The sequence below is a fragment of the Diplotaxodon limnothrissa genome, linkage group LG7 (assembly GCF_057381915.1).
Source record: "Diplotaxodon limnothrissa isolate DT_005_m linkage group LG7, D_limnothrissa_male_GT1.1, whole genome shotgun sequence".
Taxonomy (NCBI): domain Eukaryota; kingdom Metazoa; phylum Chordata; class Actinopteri; order Cichliformes; family Cichlidae; genus Diplotaxodon; species Diplotaxodon limnothrissa.
In genome coordinates this window covers 33,004,089-33,025,363 of record NC_140602.1, presented here as the reverse complement: position 1 = coordinate 33,025,363, position 21,275 = coordinate 33,004,089, and the positions used below count along the sequence as shown (strand labels likewise).

Genomic DNA, 21,275 nt, shown 5'->3' with positions numbered 1-21,275 from the left:
AACCAGCATAACCCTTTAGATTATAGATTATAATATATAAATCTTCAGCCCTGAGCTGGGTCTAAATGAGTCCACTGGTCTTTGCTTTTCTGGAAAATCTCAATATCATGTCATCTAGGTTGTTTTGTTCAACAGCTGCGAGACTGGTGAAAACACTGTGAGTGTAAAGGAGGCTTATCAGCAGATTAGAATTGACGGTAAAAACACATCTTTGCATCACCAGATTAATACATGCATATTCCTGTGATTCACTGGGTGGTTTTTAAAAGTTATATGGCTTAAAAACTGGGACATATGAAACACATCCGACCAGCAATCATCAAAACAGGCTGTAAATAAAAGAATCAGTGAAAACATGGCACTTTCAAATGATCTCAAACCAAAACGCTGAACATAACCTGCATTTGACCAAGTTATGTGTTCAGCCTGTTACCATGGTGAATTAGCCAGGTAAAAAAAAAGAGCAACTTTCATGACACAGAAAACTCTGACTATTACCTTGACACAGATTGCCAAAAATGTAATATCCTTTTGGAGTACAGGCCTCAGATTTTGCTTAAGGTTAGCAACCAAAGTGCAGTTAGCCAGTTTATCAAATTATCCAGGCAGGTTTGTGACCTTAATGGCAAGTTTGGTTGAATTGCCCGACTTATTCTTTCAAAACAGTATTTTGTGTAAGCTAGGTAGCTTGTTAGCTACCTTTAGCTCAAACAAAGCTAGCTTTGATCCTAAAAGTGCACTTAAAATGTTTGAGTCTTTTATAAAAAACAAAGTTTTAAATTAAATCATAATAATAAATTTTCAATAAATAGCATTTTAAAAGATGCACAACGCAAAACTAAATAAAGCCCTGGATCTTTTTCAGGTTGAGTAAACATTTCAGTCCCAGCAAAGACTTTGTTCACCTTTACACTGATGGTGTAACTCTGGCACACACACAGGTCATGAGACCTTCAGATTAAAACTCATTAAGTTTTAATCTGAAGGTTTAACTTTCCTAGAGCCATCGCTGTGACCTCTGACCCCAGTTCAGCACAGCGTTGATACAAAACAAGCAAAGTGTGCCAGGTCTCTTTTACGGTTGGTTGGCGGCAAAAAGAAGAGAATGAGTGAGACACACAAACAGAAAAGGAGACAGGACATAAAGAGAGACGCAAAAAAACTGAAGCGCGACATCATGCTGGTGTTGGGGTCAAACATGGAGAACTGTGCTAACGCCAGCCAAAGTACAGCACAAAATAAAAGCATGATTGTATTCAAAAGCAACCAGGAAAACACATTATTCACATTCTTGTCCTATTTTACAGTGTTTGGCCTCCATCCCAGAATAACCTTCACAGAAAGACACACACACACACACGCACGCACGCACGTACCAGCCTGGCGATTTGCATTTTAATAAAATGAGGCCAGGATGGTGGCTGTAAGGATGGAAGTGGTCATCTACTAATGATGATATCAAAGGTTTTGGGCTTTTTTCTTGGCTTTAAAAAGAAGAAGAATTAAAAATCCATCACAGATTTCACTGACTCTTTGGCCAAAGTGTGGCTCAAACCTACAGCTTTCATTGGGCCATATTTGATGGTGTTGACTCAGGCTGACTCAACTTACCCAGAGGTCCATCTTATATGAGCTAGAGGTCAAGTATGTTGTGATGTCTGGCTCACACAATACTAACCAGTGCCATAACTAAGCCATGACTGCCAAAAGTAGCCAAACTTGGGCCCATATTTCTCTGCCGTCTGGGATGATTCTGGGCAATGAAGCGGCTGGTAAAGAGTAACACTTTCATTACTGACATAGTTATAGGGGTTACTGATTATTGGCGCATCGAGTGATTTATTTATTTTGAATTTGTTTAAGGCAAAAAGCCTCAAAGACAGTGAAGCTTGAAAGCAAAGACTACATGTGAATGGATATAGTCACCAGTAAAGTCTTGATTTTGAAGCCTCAAGCCAAGTGTTTTCTTTCCTTTTCTGTTTTTTGCTCAGGTTTTCCCCAACACAGGTTGCACAAGTTTATTTTGCAATCCTTCTCATCTCATGTTTCATATACTCTCGCTGGTCAGGTTTCTGCTCTAGCAGCCGATGATGTCACTTTGCAGTTTCTAGTCTCGGTTCTGGGGGTCGGACAGACTTTAACTCCACTTCACAGACTGCAGCTGGGAGCAGGCAGCGGTTATTGTTCTGCAGCAGAGTTAAAAGCCCATCCAAGAGATGAGGAAGCTACTGAAGAGGCAGCTGATTATTGCTCCTGAATATATCGTTTTATCTGTTTGTTTATTTTATAAAAGCAAAACGCACATACGCGTGTCTGTACAAACATAATCATTCTCAGTCCATGAGAAAAACTGCCCACATGGCCTTCTTGATGTTTTGAAACCAGACACAATGAGTGAGATGTGGATCACACCATTTTATGAGCCTGTTACAGATGTATGTGTTTATTTTGTCCTGCCTCATCCTCCTTTCTGCCTTTAATGGGACCATAATTTATCAAATGAACATCATAATCTATTTAATAAAACTTAAAACGAGCAAATGAAACCATAAAATCATCAGTAAAGTGTGTATTCAGATCATAAATCATTCGAGAATTAGGCTCAATTACCCACAGACTTCTATACAAACCGACTTCAAACCAGAGTTGTCGCCCCCTGTTGGTCATTAGAAAAAGAAAATGCAGAATTAAAGCTCTTCCACATTGGCTTCATCTTCCAAACCTCTGTGGTGTCTTTTAAAGCCTGCCCCGTGCTAGGATGTAAAAATCAGAAGATCTCGGCCTCACCTCCATAGACATTGTCCTTCTGTTTCATGCAGCACATTAAATTAGAGGCAAGTGCTACTAAAAGGCCTGACTGCCCCTTTGAACTGCAATCTGTGTTGATCAGGTGTTCGCAACAACAACAACTTTAATAACTTTTCTGCATATATTTAAAATACATTTAAACTTCTGCCACTGATATGCTGTAGTTACAGATTAGATTTGTGCTGTGTGTTTTATTATTAATGTATTTTATGTATTTCTGTTTTATATTACTGTGAAGCACTTTGTGGTTTTTATCCTGTGAAAGGTGCTATATAAATAAATTGATTTGATTTGATTTACAGTTTAGAAATAATAGTATTCACTGATTCATGCAAAATCAATCGATATGATTGGAATAATTATTCACTCTTTCCCTGTTTCCGGCTTCCCGTCATGCGCAGAACAGGTCACAAACACAGCAGGCCTCACACGTCCTGTCTCCTACCTTGTAGTGATGGGATTTCCGGCTCTTTTTAGAGATCCGGCTCTTTCGGTTCGGCTCACTAAAAAGAGCCGGCTCTTTCGGCTCCGAACCGGCTCTTCAGGTTGTTTTGTTGCTTTAATTAATTTATTATTAACAATAATATAAAATTATGCACAAAAGGAATTACTAACATAAAAACAAGTGGTTTTATTTATATATGTTTATATATAAATATATGCGGTGGCCCCTAGAGACAAAACACGTACAAACTCCAAAACACATTTCTAGCATGAACTGAACTTCCAAAGCAGAGCTACTAGATCACTTAAATTACACAATTGAAAGCATGTGTGTATTGTTTGTGTATTTATACACAGGCACTCATATATATATTCAAATAATTTAAAAAAAAGTTCATTTACCTGTTATTACCACACACCAAATCCGGTCGTTGGTACTTGCTGGCTTGTGTAGCCACAAGATAACAAAGGCTCAACACTGCGCCCAGCATCCTGGAGCACTTCTGTTGTCTTTTGTACGTGTTTTGAGTTTTTATATACTTCTGAGTTTTTATGTGCTTCGGAGTTTGTACGTGTTTTTACGTGTTTTGGAGTTTTTACGTGTTTTGGAGTTTGTACGTGTTTTTACGTGTTTTGGAGTTTGTACATGCTTCAGAGTTCGTACGTGATTTGAAGTTTGTATGTGCTTTGTCTCTAGGGGCCACCGTAAATATACTTTTATTTATTCACTCCACATAAAATGTAATAAATAAATCATATAATACAAAAATCAACTATTCACATTTCAAGTTTTAACTATTTAAATTTTCAGCTTTTTCCTTTCACAAATTTAAAGTGAAAAGAACACAAAACACTGCAAACCACAACACAATTAAATATAAATTATAATATGAAAACTAAAAGAACATGCATATTCTCTGTCATATGGACCTGCATGAATAAACTTTCTCAATCCTTTATCATCTGCAACTGAAAATAGTTGTGGATGATTACTATACCTTTCTAATGTTGTTGTCCCTGCCTCTCTTTCTCTCTCTCTGGCTCTGTTCCTGTGCTACTGAGTGTAACTACCGCCCCTCCCCCCTCTGCCCAGCGTAAAGCACAAGGCTCGCGTGCAGAGTGAAGCGGAAAAAAAGTGCGAGAGAGAGGCTGAGAGAAAGAAAAAAAAAAAAACCCCCACGTGACGGCTCGCGATAAGGAGCCGGCTCGCGTCGTTCACGTCAAAGAGCCGGCTCTAAGAGCCATTTCGTTCGCGAACGACCCATCACTACTACCTTGGAGATGATGAGCGGCTCTCCGTGCTCCAGGCCACCCTGCAGGGTGAAGCCCCACGGCGCTCCTCCATGCAGCCGGGCCTCCACCAACACCCAGCCGCCTCCTTCTCCTCCACCGCCCGCCGCCTGCTGGAGCCCCGCCCGGCCACCGCTCTCCATGCCTGGCCAGGGGGAGCGCACACTCCCGGCTCCTATGTCCTCAGCCTGAGGAGGATAAAGTGGAGGTGGAGGGGGGACCGGTGTGAAGAAAACGAGCTGTCCTTCACGAGTGCATTGCCGTCATTCATTTATAACTCCTCGTTAAGAGCGAAGAGAGCAGGAGGTGTCCGTGCACAGAGTCGCGTTTCCTGCAAAGTGCATTCCTGGAGCGCGCAGAGCGGCGGTTCCTCCGCCGGAGAAACTCCTAAAAAACACCCCGTAGGAGTCTGAAAGGAGTCCTAAAAGTTTACGGAGAGGAGAAGGCCATCAAATTTCCACATGAACGAGAGGCAGCCCGAATCAGATCTGCTCAAACACAAATCCAAACCTACTCTCCCTCTCTCTCTCCCTCTCTCTCTCTCTTTCTGTGTCTCGTCCAAAAATCAGTTTAGCATCACAATAGGATTTACTGCGACTCACTGAGCGAGGAGAAAGGAAAGAGACAGGGGGAGGGGGGAGAGAGGGAGGGACAGGAGAGGTAGAAGAGGAAACAGAAACTCTGAGAGAAAGGAGAGAGTTTTAAAAAAGGTGTGAATTAAAAAAGGACACTGGTATAAAAAGCTGAGTGTTTCCTGTGTGTGTGTGTGTGTGTGTGTGTGTGTGTGTGTGTGTGTGTGTGTGTGTGTGTGTGTGTGTGTTGATGAGCAACAATCCAATCCTTTGCAACTGAATCTGAATCCTTTCTATTCACACTGGAGCCAGATTACTGGATTTAAACTGGATTAAACTTCCTGGTGGATCAAATCGTTTACACGCTGAACAGTAAACTGACAAAAAGCCAGAATATAAGCTTAGTTTATTTATCCCCCAAAAGTTGGGGGATTCCTTTCTTAAAACACATTAAAAACATACCATACGGCTTAAAATACAAACAAAAATTAAGATAATCTATATTTTCTCCCCAAGTCTGTAAACTTCTTTGTTACAGCAGTTAAAAAAATTAAACACAACAGTGTAAGAGTAAGACAGAACAAATGTCCCAGCGAGGTATAAAACCAACATGGACTGAATGGACTTCTTATATAGTGCTTTTATACTTAAATGCTCAAATCTCACATTCACACATTCACACCAGCACTTTTGCTTAAGTGCTCTCTATCTAGCATTCACACTCCCATGGATGCTTTGGGTTCAATATCTCGCCAAAGGATACTTTGGCATGCAGACTGGAACAGCCAGGGATCAAACCACAAACCCTCTGATGACCTACTCTACCTCCTGAGCTACAAACACCCCTAAAATAAATACAATAAGGAAGGGGGGGACTTTAACAGAAACTTCACAAACTTGCAAAGTCATATATACTTCATTGGTATCACGATCACGGTTTTGTGTTTTGTGGATGATGTGGTGTTTTTTTTGGCTTCATTGAGTGGTATCCTCCAAGTCTGAGGTCATGGTTCTGAGTCAGCAAAGGGTGGTGTTCCCACTCTGAGTGGGGCAGAAGTTGCTGTCCCAAGTGGAGGAGCGTCTTTGTGTCTGTCCTTCTTCTTCTTGGGGTGTCTGCAGTGAAATGCGTTCTTTGCAGCTTTGTTGCAGTGAGTAGACAGCTGTTGATTTACTCGTCAGCATATATTCCTACCCTCATCTGTGACCACGAGCTGTGGATTGAAGTCGCAGAAGTCGCTTCTTCTAAAGGGTGCCTGGGTTTGGGACATAGAGGAGGTTGTTCACTAATCGGAAGGTTGCTTGGCTGTTCTAGTCTGCATGCCAACGTATCCAAGGTAGCTAACTCCAAATTGCTTTCATTCATCATAGTATGATGAATGTTAGCTAAAAAGAATCTGCACAAAGTAAATCAAGCCCTTATTATTTGGTTTACTGCTCTTTTTGAGCATTTTTTTTCTAATGAGCTAATTCAGTGGCTTGTGATACTAAAAATAACACATTTGAAACGTTTGAACGTCATTAGCAAAGTTGTTATGATGCCATAAATCTATCCTGTCAGTCCATGAAAGGGATTTCACAAAGACACTTTTGTGTTCCACATTTTGTTTTCTCTCACTTTTATTTGTTGATTACATTTTAATCACTAAAAAATTACAAATTTCAGTCACCTCTCACATCATTAACACCACATGTTGAAAAACGATGTATCCAACGTGTTTAAATGTGACGCCAAATGGTCCTTTATGTCCATATGTTTGTGAGTTGGTGGGTGGAGAGCTTTGGCTTGAGCTGGGTGTGTTAGCACTTAGGAATGCGGTTTCAGTGAATATCATCAAGTGTATCATCTAACAAAGGGTTAGAGGTTACAGGGTTACTATCGAGAGTAGAGAATGAAAAGGCTTCAGGTGACACAGTGACGTTTTTCACCTGAAGCTCAGCCTGCAGGTCAAACAGGTGGCAGGTGAGTCAGACACAGGTGTCAGTATGACTCTGTCCTGCTTCATTCGCAGGTAAATCTTTTAAATTCGAGGGTATTGGATACTATTTAGTGTTTGCATTGTACAAATACTGTGTAATACATTCAGGACAAACTCCACAGGAAGAGACTATCATCCAAACAGTTGTAGTTTCTGAGGCATGACAGATATATGGAAACTGAGGCCGGTGCTGAGGAGGCTGCAGTATGTTAAGAGATTGCCATCTAGTGGATGGCAAGAGATTTACAACCAAAAGGCTGTAAAATACCAGCGTCATTTGACCTTTTTTTCCCTTATCAATCTTGATAGTATGGATTGGGCATCCATCCATCCATCCATTCGCTTCCGCTTATCCTTTTCAGGGTCGCAGGGGGTGCTAGAGCCTATCCCAGCTGTCATAAGGCGAGAGGCGGGGTACACCCTGGACAGGTCGCCAGTCTGTATGGATCGGGCAAAATAACTGCCCATGAACTGAGAAAAGTCAAGCGTGCAGCTGCCAAGATGCCACTTGCCACCAGTTTGGCCATATTTCAGAGCTGCAACATCACTGGAGTGCCCAAAAGCACAAGGTGTGCAATACTCAGAGACATGGCCAAGGTAAGAAAGGCTGAAAGACGACCACCACTGAACAAGACACACAAGCTGAAACGTCAAGACTGGGCCAAGAAATATCTCAAGACTGGTTTTTCTAAGGTTTTATGGACTGATGAAATGAGAGTGAGTCTTGATGGGCCAGATGGATGGGCCCGTGGCTGGATTGGTAAAGGGCAGAGAGCTCCAGTCCGACTCAGACGCCAGCAAGGTGGAGGTGGAGTACTGGTTTGGGCTGGTATCATCAAAGATGAGCTTGTGGGGCCTTTTCGGGTTGAGGATGGAGTCAAGCTCAACTCCCAGTCCTACTGCCAGTTTCTGGAAGACACCGTCTTCAAGCAGTGGTACAGGAAGAAGTCTGCATCCTTCAAGAAAAACATGATTTCCATTCAGGACAATGCTCCATCACACGCGTCCAAGTACTCCACAGCGTGGCTGGCAAGAAAGGGTATAAAAGAAGAAAAACTAATGACATGGCCTCCTTGTTCACCTGATCTGAACCCCATTGAGAACCTGTGGTCCATCATCAAATGTGAGATTTACAAGGAGGGAAAACAGTACACCTCTCTGAACAGTGTCTGGGAGGCTGTGGTTGCTGCTGCACGCAATGTTGATGGTGAACAGATCAAAACACTGACAGAATCCATGGATGGCAGGCTTTTGAGTGTCCTTGCAAAGAAAGGTGGCTATATTGGTCGCTGATTTGTTTTTGTTTTGTTTTTGAATGTCAGAAATGTATATTTGTGAATGTGGAGATGTTATATTGGTTTCACTGGTAAAAATAAATAATTGAAATGGGTATATATTTGTTTTTTGTTAAGTTGCCTAATAATTATGCACAGTAATAGTCACCTGCACACAGATATCCCCCTAAAATAGCTAAAACTAAAAACAAACTACAAACTACTTCCAAAAACATTCAGCTTTGATATTAATGAGTTTTTTGGGTTCATTGAGAACATGGTTGTTGTTCAATAATAAAATTATTCCTCAAAAATACAACTTGCCTAATAATTCTGCACTCCCTGTATAAAAAAGATCTGGTAGCTGATAGTAGATAGTGAAAACTGGAACTTTTCTGTTTGTTATTTATCTCTTATTTAATTACTTTGGTGTAGTATGAATGTCATTTGGAGATCTTAATCAGTAGGAAATTCTGTGAAACTTATGAAAATACAGCTAAAAGTCCGAAATCTCATTCAGGCTGATTGTGGCCCCTGGGCCTTGTATTGACGATGGCATGATGTTTTTGCTTCAATCGTGTTCCAATAAATATTTACTAATTACATTTTTTTTTCCAGCTGCATCTTTAAAAATGTTTTTGTGTTGCTTTGAGCCCAGTGCTTCCTGACTGTTATAACTCCAAAACCTCTTCTTATAAACTGCTTGAGCTCATTTTAAAATGAATATGGACTGCTTGGCTTAAATGTACTTTTATAAAAAGCTACTTAACAGCAATATATTTCAAATTAAAGTAGGTCTTAAACACATCCCTTGGATGGGAATCGCTGCCAAGTTGAAAGGTCGACTGTAACTTGTAATATCGTGTTGTTCAAATCAGAGCTCAAGTTAAACCAGGTTTGATGTGTCAAAGAACAAAATGAATAAAGGTTTGTAAATGTAGGTTTATTTGAACAAGAACGTTCAGTTACTGTGATTCTGATAAGGCACTGAATCGAATTTAAACAAACGCCAGCCAAAAAGAAAAGTAATTACATAATAATAATAAAAATAATAATAATAATGATAACTAAACTGTTAGTTATAGCATGTGCTGCAATTGTTCAGTATTGCATCAAAACCATTTATACTTTCCAAAAGGGAAAAAAAAGTGTTTTTTTTAACTCTTTACATGTTGACATTTTTTCATTTTAAGATAAGTTTATACAATTTTAACAAAAGTAACAATTCTGGCTTTGTAAAAAAAAAGAAGCAGCAAATTATTTAAATATTATGACACAATAGGATTAGAACAAGTTAAATAAAGAGGACACACATGAAAAGTTTGATTACATTTCTACAGGATCTGTGGTCAGTCACTGCCAACAGCGCAGCTCTTTAAGATGTCGGTTTGTTGACAAAGTGCTGAACCCATCTTTTCCTTTGGCACTTTCAAAAGGACTCTTGATCAATAAAGTCTTTATACGTGAATGTCACAACCAAGTCTGAAATTACACAGCACTGAGCGTAGTTTCACTGTATCTCTGTAAACACTGAATATGGGCCTGGTGATGCTGATTTTAAGTGGTGGATGTACCAGTTTGGGATGAACCTCATTACTTTGGGATAAATCTGTACACGAGAAAGACGCCTCAGCTTGCTGTAGTGTTCTCAAACTATTTGTAAATAAAACTCAGTTTGCTGTTATCTATGACATCCGTGCATAATCTGCAAGAAGGGCTTGCAAAATTTCAATAAAGTGCAGAATTAGGGAGCCAGGAAGTGAATTATATACATTTAATTAGTGTTTATATAGTATCTGTTCACAAATCTGTGTTTTTGTTTAGAAATTTTCAGGACTTTGTCCTTTGCATAAAATGCTTAAAAGTGTTCCTGTCACATTAATGCTTATCAGCTATATTGCTGCTTTCAGTGTATGTTACAGTATTACTTACATAGTTAAGTTTTCCCCCCAGAAATGTGGGGTCATGTGTTTATTGTTAGTTTTCTTGGGGGGGGGGGGGGAACGACTTTACAAGTTTTCTTGCTGACATATTCATCATGTTTGTGATGACAGCGTTCAAGACAGTTCTGAATTGCGGTGAAACAGTTTTCTGTGACTTTTAGGTCACTTTATGTCACAGCATCTACGTCTACATTGAATCTAAAGCCGAATGCCACAAGTGTTTTATTTAATCTACATTATCAATGCTGTGTTTTGATAAGCATGAAATGTGGGTTTCTCACTATTTAAGCTGTTTAGCTCAGTTCATTTCTATTCTGCATGATGTGGATGAACAGGAAGTGGAACAGCTCCACGTTGGAAGAGCCCCTGAAAACTGAAATCGTGGTTATTATGATCATTGTACCGAAGTTTTGAGATTAAAGAGTCACAGCTATTAGAAGAGATGATCATGAGATCTAGACTTGGGCTGAAATGAAATGAATGAATAAGCACACTAAACATCCTCCGACATGCTGTGAATCGTCTCTATTATCTTCTTCTTCAGCTTCCTCGCTTTGTCAGGCGGCGTCTCATTCAGACACTCCTCCACATACCTCAGGAACCCTGCGTGTGGGGACGCTGCTCGAGTCTGACATAGTGTCCTCATGAGGTCCAGCACCTCGGTGGTGGTTGCCCGGTGGCTCGCGCGCTTGCGTCCAGATACTCTGCTGTCTGTGTGGGAGGAAGATGTGGAAGGGGAGGGGGACGAGGAAGGGGAGGAGTGCTGGGAGTCTGGGGGTGTAGGTGAGGGGGGGGCTTTGAGACCCCGCGTGTTCAGCTTGGAGACAGTTTGGTTGGTGGCACGGTAGTGTAAGGGGGGAGGTGGGGCTTGGCTGACCATATGGAGGAGACCGGTGTCCTGCAGCTGGCAGAAGTGGACGTCCTCGGGCTGCTCATCCTCGTCGCAGGAGTCGCAGAGGAACATGAGGTCACGGTAGTGCTTCCACTTTGGGAGGTAGAAGTCCTCTGAGCCGCATGTTTTGTTGGAGCTCACCGCCTTGTGTTCACGCTGGAAGATGGTTCGCAGGTTCCTGAACTTCGTCTTTATGTCTTCCACTAAAGGATGAGAAATGACAGAGATGCTGTGAGTTCAGATTAAAGAATCAGAATCAGAATCAGAATGGGTTTATTGCCAGATGTTGAGGTTTACAACATTAGGAAATTGCTGCGGTGCTTCAGTGCAGACAATAAGAATTAAAGTGCTATGTAGAAAGAAAGATATGTGCATGAGATATACATGAGATATATACATGAGAATAAGAATTATGAGTGCTACGTAGAAAGATATATACATGAGTGCAGGTGGTGATCAGTGCCAAACATATATACATGAGAATAAGAATTAAGAGTGCTACGTTGAAAGATATATACATGAGTGCAGGTGGTGATCAGTGCCAGACATGAAATGATGCAGTGACACAGCGTAGGGTCATGTGTTAGTGGCGGGGACAGTCATGTGGTTATTGTTCATGTGTCCAACAGCAGAGGGGAAGAAACTGTTCTTATGGCGAGAGGTTCTGGTGCGAATGGACCGGAGCCTCCTGCCTGAGGAGAGCAGGTCAAACAGACTGTGTCCAGGGTGAGAAGGGTCAGCTGAGATCCGAGCTGCACGCCGCAGTGTCCTGGAGGTGTACAGGTCCTGCAGAGATGGGAGTCTGCAGCCAATCACCTTCTCAGCAGAGCACACAACACGCTGCAGTCTCTGTTTGTCCCTGATAGTGGCTCCAGCGTACCACACGGTGATGGAGGAGGTGAGGATGGACTCGATGATTGCAGTGTAGAATTGCATCATCGTCCGTGTTGGCAGGTTGAATTTCTTCAGCTGCCTCAGGAAGTACATCCTCTGCTGGGCTTTCTTGATGACGGAGGTGATGGTGGGCTCCCACTTCAGGTCCTGGGTGATGGTGGTACCCAGGAAGCGGAATGAGTCCACAGAGGTGATGGGGGTGTCAGTCAGGATGATGGGGGGGAGTGGGGCTGTGTGCTTCCTGAAGTCCACAATAATCTCCACTGTCTTCTGGGCATTCAGCACCAGGTTGTTGTGGCTGCACCAAGACACCAGACGTTCAACCTCCCTCCTGTAGGCAGACTCATCCCCGTCAGAGATGAGCCCAATGACGGTGGTGTCATCTGCGAACTTGATTAGCTTGACAGACTGGTGGGTGGAGGTGCAGCAGTTGGTGTACAGGGAGAAGAGCAGAGGAGAAAGAACACAGCCCTGAGGGGAGCCGGTGCTGATGGTCCGGGAGTCCGAGACATTCTTCCCCAGCCTCACGTGCTGCTTCCTGTCCGTCAGGAAGTCAGTGATCCACCGGCAGATGGGATCAGGCACATTCATCTGGGAAAGCTTGCCTCGGAGATGGTCTGGAAGGATGGTGTTGAAGGCAGAGCTGAAGTCCACAAACAGGATCCTGGCGTAGGTTCCTGGGGAGTCCAGATGCTGCAGGATGAAGTGTAGGGCCATGTTGATGGCGTCGTCTACAGACCTGTTGGCTCTATATGCAAACTGCAGGGGGTCCAGGAGGGGGGCCGTGAGGGTCTTGAGATGGGAGAGAACTAGGCGCTCAAATGACTTCATGACCACAGATGTCAGAGCCACGGGTCTGTAGTCATTTAGTCCAGTGATCCTAGGTTTCTTGGGGACAGGGATTATGGTAGAGGACTTGAAGCAGGCAGGCACATGACATGCCTGCAGTGAGGAGTTGAAGATGCCAGAAAACACTGGGGCCAGCTCGTTTGCACAGTGTCTGAGGGTGGCAGGAGACACACCGTCTGGGCCGGGAGCTTTCCGAGCATTCAGACTCTTAAACTGCTTCCTCACACCTTCTTCATGAATATGAAGAGTTGTGGTGGGAGGAGGTGGTGTGAAATCCTCTTTTGTGTGGGGTGAGGGGGCGGGTGTTGTAGGTGAACAGTTTGAAGGTGGTGATGGCTCTATGGAGGGGGGAGAGGTGGGGGAATGAGTGTCCAAAGTGCCTCTATTGTTGGGGCCGTTGGAGGTGTGAAGGCTGCCTGATGGCTCGTCAAAACGGCAGTAGAAGTCGTTAAGGGTGTTGGCTAAGAGCAAGTCATCAGTGGAGTGGGGGGTTTTAGGCTTGTAGTTTGTAATATTCCTAAAACCTTTCCACACAGAGGCCGAGTCATTCTCTGAGATCTGCTGCTGCATCTTCTCAGAGTGCTGATGTTTGGCAATGTCCACTTCCTTGGTGAACCTGTACTTGGCCTCTCTGTAGCAGTCCCTGTCTCCGCTTCTGAACGCCTTACTCTTTTCCAGCCACAGCTTTTTGAGTTTAGGGGTAAACCAGGGTTTGTCATTGTTATAACTCACCCTGGTGCGTGATGGCACAATGCTGTCCTCACAGAAGTGGATATAGGAGGTGACAGTGTCCGTAAACTCGTCCAAGCTGTTAGAAGCAGCCTTCATTGTGTCCCAGTCTGTGGTCTCCAAACACGTGCGAAGCTCCTCCACAGCCTCGTTGCTCCACAGTTTTTTGGTCCTCACGACAGGTTTGGAGAGCTTCAGCCTCTGTCTGTACGCGGGGATTAGGTGGATCATGACGTGATCAGAAAGTCCGAGTGAAGCGCGCGGCGCCGCGCGATAGGCCCCGCTGATCGTGCTGTAGCAGTGGTCCAATGTCCTCTCCTCTCTGGTTGGGCATTTAATATACTGCTTGTATTTCGGAAGCTCATGGCTCAGATTGGCTTTGTTAAAGTCCCCAAGAGCAATGATGAGAGAGTCCGGGTATGTCCGCTCCATGTGCAGTATCTGCTCCGCGAGTGCGCACTGAGCTGCCTGCGCATCCGCGTCTGGCGGGATGTAAACAGCGGCCAGGATGAATGAAGCAAACTCCCGCGGAGAATAAAACGGTTTGCAGTGAATAAAAAGATATTCCAGAGAGGGAGAGCAGTGCTGAGCAATCACTGTTACATCTGTGCACCAGCCACTATTGATGTAGAAGCAGACACCTCCACCTTTGGTTTTACCGGAGAGAGCGGCCTGCCGGTCCGCGCGCAGCAGATGAAAGCCCTCCAGCTTGAGCGCGCAGTCCGGGATGTCCTCACTGAGCCACGACTCCGTAAAACATAAGACACAGGAGGAGGCAAAGTCTCTGTTCATGCTTCTCATCAGGGCCAGTTCGTCTATCTTATTCCAGAGTGAGCGTACATTAGAAAGGAAGATCCCAGGAAGGGCCGTTCTCAGTCCGCGTTTCCTCAAACGCACGAGTACGCCGGCTCGCTTACCTCTCTTTCGACGTCTCACTTTCCTGATCAGAGTCAGCAGTAAATCTGCCGCAGATGCGACAAATATTGGAAATAAATCCACAGGCGTTGTAGTCCTGCAGTTAAGGAGCTCTTCTCTGGTGTAAGAATATCCAGAGGAGTGCCCAGACACAGAAGAAATGCACAAAAACAAGACAAAAGTAACGCACTGAAGCACCAGGGCATCCATACGCGGCGCCATCTTGGTTTCCAAAAAAAAAAAAAAAAAAAAAAAAAAAAAAAAAAAAGGCTCCGTGTGGTGACAACATTAAGGCGGCAGGAGTGTTACCTGTGAATGAGACCGGCTCGTTGTTTGACAGGATGCTGCTCAGTGTCTCCAGCAGGCTCTGTCTCAGCAGACGGTTCCTGTAACTCTCAGATTTGTGGTTCCACAAACAGCTGTGCTCTGGAACAGAAGAAAACCATCAATTCTCACATCAAACCTGGTCGTGCAACTTTTTTAACCATGCATGGCAGTGGCTGAGATGTACAGCGACTCTCTCAGCTGCCTCTAACAGCTGATGACCACCATAACCAAACACGCAGCTCCCAGCACATCACTACAAACACAACAGAGGAACAAAAATCTAACATCTCTCTGTTGCAGTGATAGATGTAACATCCAGGGGGTAAGTCTAAAGGGTAACAAGCATTCATGATGAGTGGTGCCACCTACCGGAGTAAAATGAGATGAGCTGCTGAACTTTGGCCTCGCTCCAGAGGCAGCGGGTGTCAGCACTCAGTCTGTTGTCTGGCTGAGCCGAACTGGCTGTAGAGAAATTTAAAGGGGAGGGGTTGGTACAGGATCTGGTGTCTGGCAGTGAACTGGATGGAGAAGTTGGCAGCGTGGAAGTGGCTGATTGGCTGCCTAGTCTGAGGTTATCCGGAGCTGCAGGGAGGAACATTTGGTACCCTGCGCTTGTTTTGGCGTCGCTCTGAGTGGAGCTGGAGGGGGTAGAGGCGGTGCTGAGTTTGATGCTGCTGGTTTGGTTGGAGCTGGAGGAGAAACTGCTCAGGGTGGAGGACGGGGTCTGGTTTCCGTGCTCCCGATCCTTGTCTTCTTGCGGCGTCAGGATCTGCAGATCTTCAGAGCCGTCGTCTTCGTCGCAGGACTCGCAGAGAAAAAGCAGCTGCTGGTAATGTTTCCATTTGGACACGTAGGGTTTGTCAGACGCCCTGCTTGCCTGGACCGCCTTGAACTCGCGGTTAAAAACAGTTCGTAGGTTCTTGAACTTGCACTTTATATCTTCAACTGCAAAAACAGCAACACAGCATCACTTTATGCTGGAAAACTGAAACATTTAGCAGCTCAGAGCTTCTGGAGATTGAAGAACACAAACATGACTTTATTATTTTGAAAAAAATGTGTTTTTCTTTCATTTTCTATGCAGACATCTAACTGTATGAAATCACTGTGTGTGTATATTTCAGCTTATGTTAAAATAACGTAAACATATATAAAGGAACAGTTTCACAATTGAGCTGTGGAGAGTGATAATTAGTATTTCCCAAAGATTTACAGTCTGTGCTTTGGATGAGTGGTACTCATACTGTTAAATTGCTCCAGTGCAAATCTTTTAATTACAGAGTACTTTGAGACACACAAACTATGGAGAGGTATGATAAGCACAGCTCACAGGGCTATAACTGCTGGGAATGGTGGTCCATTTCAGTAGAGCAAGAGTACATCCTGTGAGCAGGGGAATGGCATTTTCTCTCAATAACGGCAGAGAATAGGGTAAAAATAACACTATTAAACAAAAAGACCAACATTTGTCCAAACGGAAATAAAACAACATTTATATCCTTCAGTTTTTTCTATGGTGAAGCTATAAGAAAAGTAAACAGCACATTTCTTATAATCAGCACTGACTGGTCAGTTAAGGATTTACAATGGGACGTTCTGTCCTGACGGTGCCACTTTCCAAACATTAACTAGTGGTTAGAAGGATAGTTAAATCACAGCAGAGACCTGCATGGTTTATAGGAAGCTGCTGGTAGTTGAAGGTGTCTGACTTTCTGCCATAAAGGTTTATAAGGTGCTGTAGCGTCACTAATGCACACAGAAAGAATTTTTACTACAATCAAATCCTCTAAAATTCCCCAAACTGAACTCTATTGTTCATGTCATCATGTCTATCAATAACATGGTGGAAATTTCCATAGAGCCTCATTCACTCTTTACGAACTGCAGCCATTTCTGTACAATGGGTTTAACAGGATGTGGAATAACTCTCCTCGACTGACTGAAAGCCCAATCCAGGAGAGCCATTCAAGGTTTATAAAGAAATCTTACCAAAATATTGAATTATTCCTTTAAAAGCTTCCAAAATAACTAAACTTATCAAGAGAATGTGAAGAAGAAACTGCCATTCAAAAAAAGTGATGTTGAGGAGACATTAGCTGAAGCTGAACTGGGATTGGGCTCTGCTTTCATGTAATACCAGTTTGTACCACAAGATGGGGCAGCCAGTCAATGTAACCTTTATTTAACCTGTCAAATTTCTTAAAGAGGAAAGGGCAAGGCTGAAAAGAACTACCACACATCAGAAAACAATACAGCCACCAGTAAACCGCCCCCTAGTGGTGGAAGTTTTAGCCTAAATTCACATACACTAAATAAAAAAGTAGCTTTAAAGCAGGGACTGTTCAACTGGGGGACAACAAGCCCTCAAACAGTCTGAGGTATGCAATTAGGTGAAGAATCCTGAGTTTGCTACTTCTGTAAGAAAACAACAGAAAAAAAAGTGAAAAACGGTGATGCTTACCTGAGAACGACACTGTGTGGTCAGACAGCTGGCTCCTCAGCGCCTCCAACAGCCTCAGTCTGAGCTGACGGTTGTTGTGGTTTTCAGACTTCTTGTTCCAGAGACAGTTGTGCTCTGTGGAAAAAAACACACAGGAATCCCGTCAGCTATGAAACTACTCAAAACGTTACTTAATCTGAGGTTTTTGTCTACGTATGTACTGCTCTTCAGTAAAAACACATGATTTTGAAGATGAAAAAGATCTTTTGTTTACCACAATAGAAAGAAATCAGAGCTCGCTCCCTCTCTTCAGTCCAGTAACATTTAATCATGACACTGGAGGGAACACAGGTGGACGAGGAGGAGGCAGACGAGGTGGACGGGGTGGGGAGGAAGGAGATGATGAGTCCTGGGGAGGTGAGGACAGGCTGGCCCTCTTCCTGCAGAGGGTTCAGTGGTGACAGCGGCGGCTCACCGGCGGCGGGGTCGTCCTGGTCCCAGCAGCCCTGCAGGAACATGAGCTGATGGTAGTGCTTCCACTGCGGCACAAACTCGTCGTCCGGGTTGCACGCCTTACTTGCTTTAACCATTTTGTACTGACGCTGAAAAGTCGTACGGAGATTCTTGAACTTGTTTTTGATGTCTTCCACTTGGGAAAAAAACCCATATAAATTAGTTAAAGGGTACATCTGACTGTCAAACCTCACACTCGTCAGCTGATGAGCACACCCCGGATCATGTTTTCTCACTTTTAGAATAGCAATAATTTGAAATAATGGACTTAATATTTTACTAAAAATATTCGACTAATGACTGAGCCATCAGGAAAGTGGTTGCTGAGGCCACAGAGACTCACACAGAAGCTTGAATGGGCTTATCCTCAGCCCAGTGCTACAAAGCGAACTCAACATACCCACTGACAAGCAGCATAAGCGGTTACACAAAGCTGGTTAACAACTTGTTAAGTTTACCCAGGGCTTCCCCTGTGTGTACACATGAAAGGGGTGCTGGCAGTGCCTGACCACAATTACTGATAAGTGTACTGGTAACAGAGCAGCTGATTTTTCAAAGTAAGATGAAACTTGTACTATGAGACGATATGAAGAGGTTAACCACACAATACAGACTGAAAGAAACAGCAGTGTGTGCGAGAGAGGAAAAGCACGATACAGTAATATCGTATTAATGGTCTGTACTTAAAGTGCTTTGATCAGTAAGACTGGAAAAGAGCAGCTATCTGACACCATGTTTAAATGGTTTCATTCTTTCAGCTGCAGTTCAACAGCCAGGGTAAACAATAAATATAAAAACAGAATTTAAACTTAGGCTGAGACTAAGTGGAAATAAACCCGGAATGTACAAACAGCTGTCAAAGCTGTCACATATCAAAAATTATATATAGTTTTGTCAAAAATCATCTAGCCTTTTTTATTCTTTTCAGATGCTGCCATCACCACCCTTTCATGAGAACGTCCTCTTAGCTCAATAAAGCCGGTGTTAACTTACCGACTTGATAACCACCTGTGTTACTGCTCTGCCTGATTGCCGTTGTTAGGATAAATGAAGCCAGATAACCAAAATATATCCTGGGAATTGCTGAGCTTGGTTCCTAGTACTGGGCACAGAAATTCCCCTGCTAGCCATTAATGAGAATGCAGGTTTATGGTTTTACTTTTATTACACACATAGTCTATGAGTTTGACAGATTTGGTTTATTTTCCTGCTGATTTACCTGTGAATGGGACTGGAGGTGGGAGAGTTGACAGCAGGATCCTCAGTGTTTCCAGGGTTTTCCATCGCAGCTGCCGGTTCTTATAACCCTCAGACTTGTGGTTCCACAGGCAGCTATGCTCTGAGAAATGAAACAAAGAAGATATAGCTAAAATACCTGCAGCTTCACAGGGTCTAGAGTGTGATAAATTAGAATAAAATCAAAACGAACTTGTACTCTTAGTGTGCCTCTGTCCAAGGGACCAAACCAGGCAGGAAAAATGTAAAACAACATTTGCAAGGTCCAAAAATTGTAATTTTTCCTTTAATTTGGCACCTATCCCAGTAACATACACATCAATGTTGCGTTCAATTTCATCACTGTGGTTGTTGTTTAGCTCTTGTGGTGCTATCTAGTCTCTATTAAAGTTAGTTGTTTTTCTTTGGCCATGTTATATACACGATAACAGTATTTTAAAGATATTCCTATGTGGAAAACTGTGGGAACATCTGGAGACATTATTCATTACTTCAAGAAGGATATTTCATTCACCAATTTAATTATTCTAACAACCTGTAATTATTAACAGCTACACACTGTGGTGGTCAGAGGGCCCGGTGGCGCCAGTGTCCGGCAGCCTCGCCTCTGTCAGTGCGCCCCAGGGCAGCTGTGGCTACAACGTAGCTTGCCATCGCCAGTGTGTGAATGTGTGTGTGAATGGGTGAATGACTGAATGTAGTGTGAAGCGCTTTGGGGTCCTTAGGGACTAGAAAAGCGCTATACAAATGCAGGCCATTTACCATTTACCATGTTATATACACGATAACAGTATTTTAAAGATATTCCTATGTGGAAAACTGTGGGAACATCTGGAGACATTATTCATTACTTCAAGAAGGATATTTCATTCACCAATTTAATTATTCTAACAACCTGTAATTATTAACAGCTACACACTTATTAATAACAGCCATTTTTAAAATATGTTTAAAGCTGTTATTCACTATGATAAACGCTACAGATCTAAAAAAAAACAAACAAAAAAAACCCCCCACTGGAGTAATGTTAGATACAGATTAAATATAAAAGTCTGCTCTTCTCATTTAAATTAAATCAATTGGCTAAAAGTATGTTTTTATTTAGTTTTTTTTATTGAATTGTGCAGAAAATAGCTCATAAAAACATGCAGAGAACTGATTTTTTTTCAGCCGATTTCAGTTGAAAAACAGCTAACTTGACTTCAGTTGCTGGTCGCCATTGCTCGTCTCTTTCTGCTGTCGCTCATTGCTAACAGCCGTTGGTCTCGTCCAGCAACCGTTGCCCACAAATGTTGCAGCTTCCGACACATCAACGAAAAGGGCAACTTTTAAAAACGTCTTTACACGCGGTGTGAAAAGAGTCCGCCAAGGAGAGTGGCACTTACTGGAGAAAAACGCTATAAGCGCCCTCTCTTTCTCCTCCGTCCAGTACCTCTCCGGAGTGAAGCTGAACGGGAACACCTCCATGTTTGATGTTGCCGTTTGCTCCTTCTTCTACGCGGCTGCACGGTCACGTGATACAGAATCCGATTGCCGATTGGACGATTTCTAGAGATTCCTGAATAAATAGCCATATTGCCCGGTAGAGGTCGCTGTCGGTTAGTGTTGTTTTCCTTCAACAAACAAAAACACTATTTTATGTATTTTATTCATTTTTCAAGTTTAATTAAAAATTGCTGAGCTTAGTGATTAAAATCAAGACGACTGACTTTTAAAAAATAATTTAAATACATTTATAGTAATTCATTATAACTCTTTAAAAGTAACATTAAAAGGTAAAGTTAAGTTAAAATATTAATTAATTCTCACCTTATAGCAAAGGCAGCCAAACACTAAAAACTGCCAATAGCCATAGAGCTTCAATATGGTGGAAACCTGAAAAATATAGCCTAAAAAAGAAATCAAACTGAAAAATTATTACATAGACGTTCAAATCACATTGGAGAAAAATGGGGAAAAAGGATGTGGACAAAAAAGCTGCATATGATAATAAAAAAAATGCTCAATTAAATAGAATTAAATTAAATTAAATAGAACAATGAGCTCAGTAAGTAAAATAATAAGTAAAATTAATTCCAAACTGCTGTTATACTCTTAACAGCTGACTACAATAATAAATCTATTAAATCACTGGTCTGGGTGAAATATCCAGTCATTTAAAAAGAAATTTTAA

General features: G+C 42.7%; 2 protein-coding genes across 3 annotated transcripts in view; both read right to left on the bottom strand.

The window, feature by feature from the left end:
• Window positions 1-4,685, bottom strand: part of shroom3 (shroom family member 3) — a 77,388-nt gene extending 72,703 nt beyond the window's left edge. For both annotated transcript variants that reach the window (XM_085359616.1, XM_085359618.1), the window contains exon 1: window positions 4,527-4,685. In XM_085359616.1, coding sequence (XP_085215742.1) covers window positions 4,527-4,685 — 159 coding nt within the window. The remainder of the gene's footprint in view (window positions 1-4,526) is intronic.
• Window positions 4,686-10,636: 5,951 nt separating this feature from the next.
• On the bottom strand, window positions 10,637-20,569 carry LOC146628613 (uncharacterized). The gene is made up of 7 exons (XM_085357945.1): window positions 20,488-20,569; window positions 19,086-19,205; window positions 17,628-18,002; window positions 17,375-17,488; window positions 15,283-15,858; window positions 14,896-15,012; window positions 10,637-11,402 (listed from the first exon to the last, which is right to left on the bottom strand). Exons 1-7 carry the CDS (start codon window positions 20,567-20,569, stop codon window positions 10,801-10,803), a joined length of 1,986 nt encoding a protein of 661 aa, XP_085214071.1. The 3' UTR covers window positions 10,637-10,800.
• Between the last annotated feature and the right edge of the window lie 706 nt (window positions 20,570-21,275).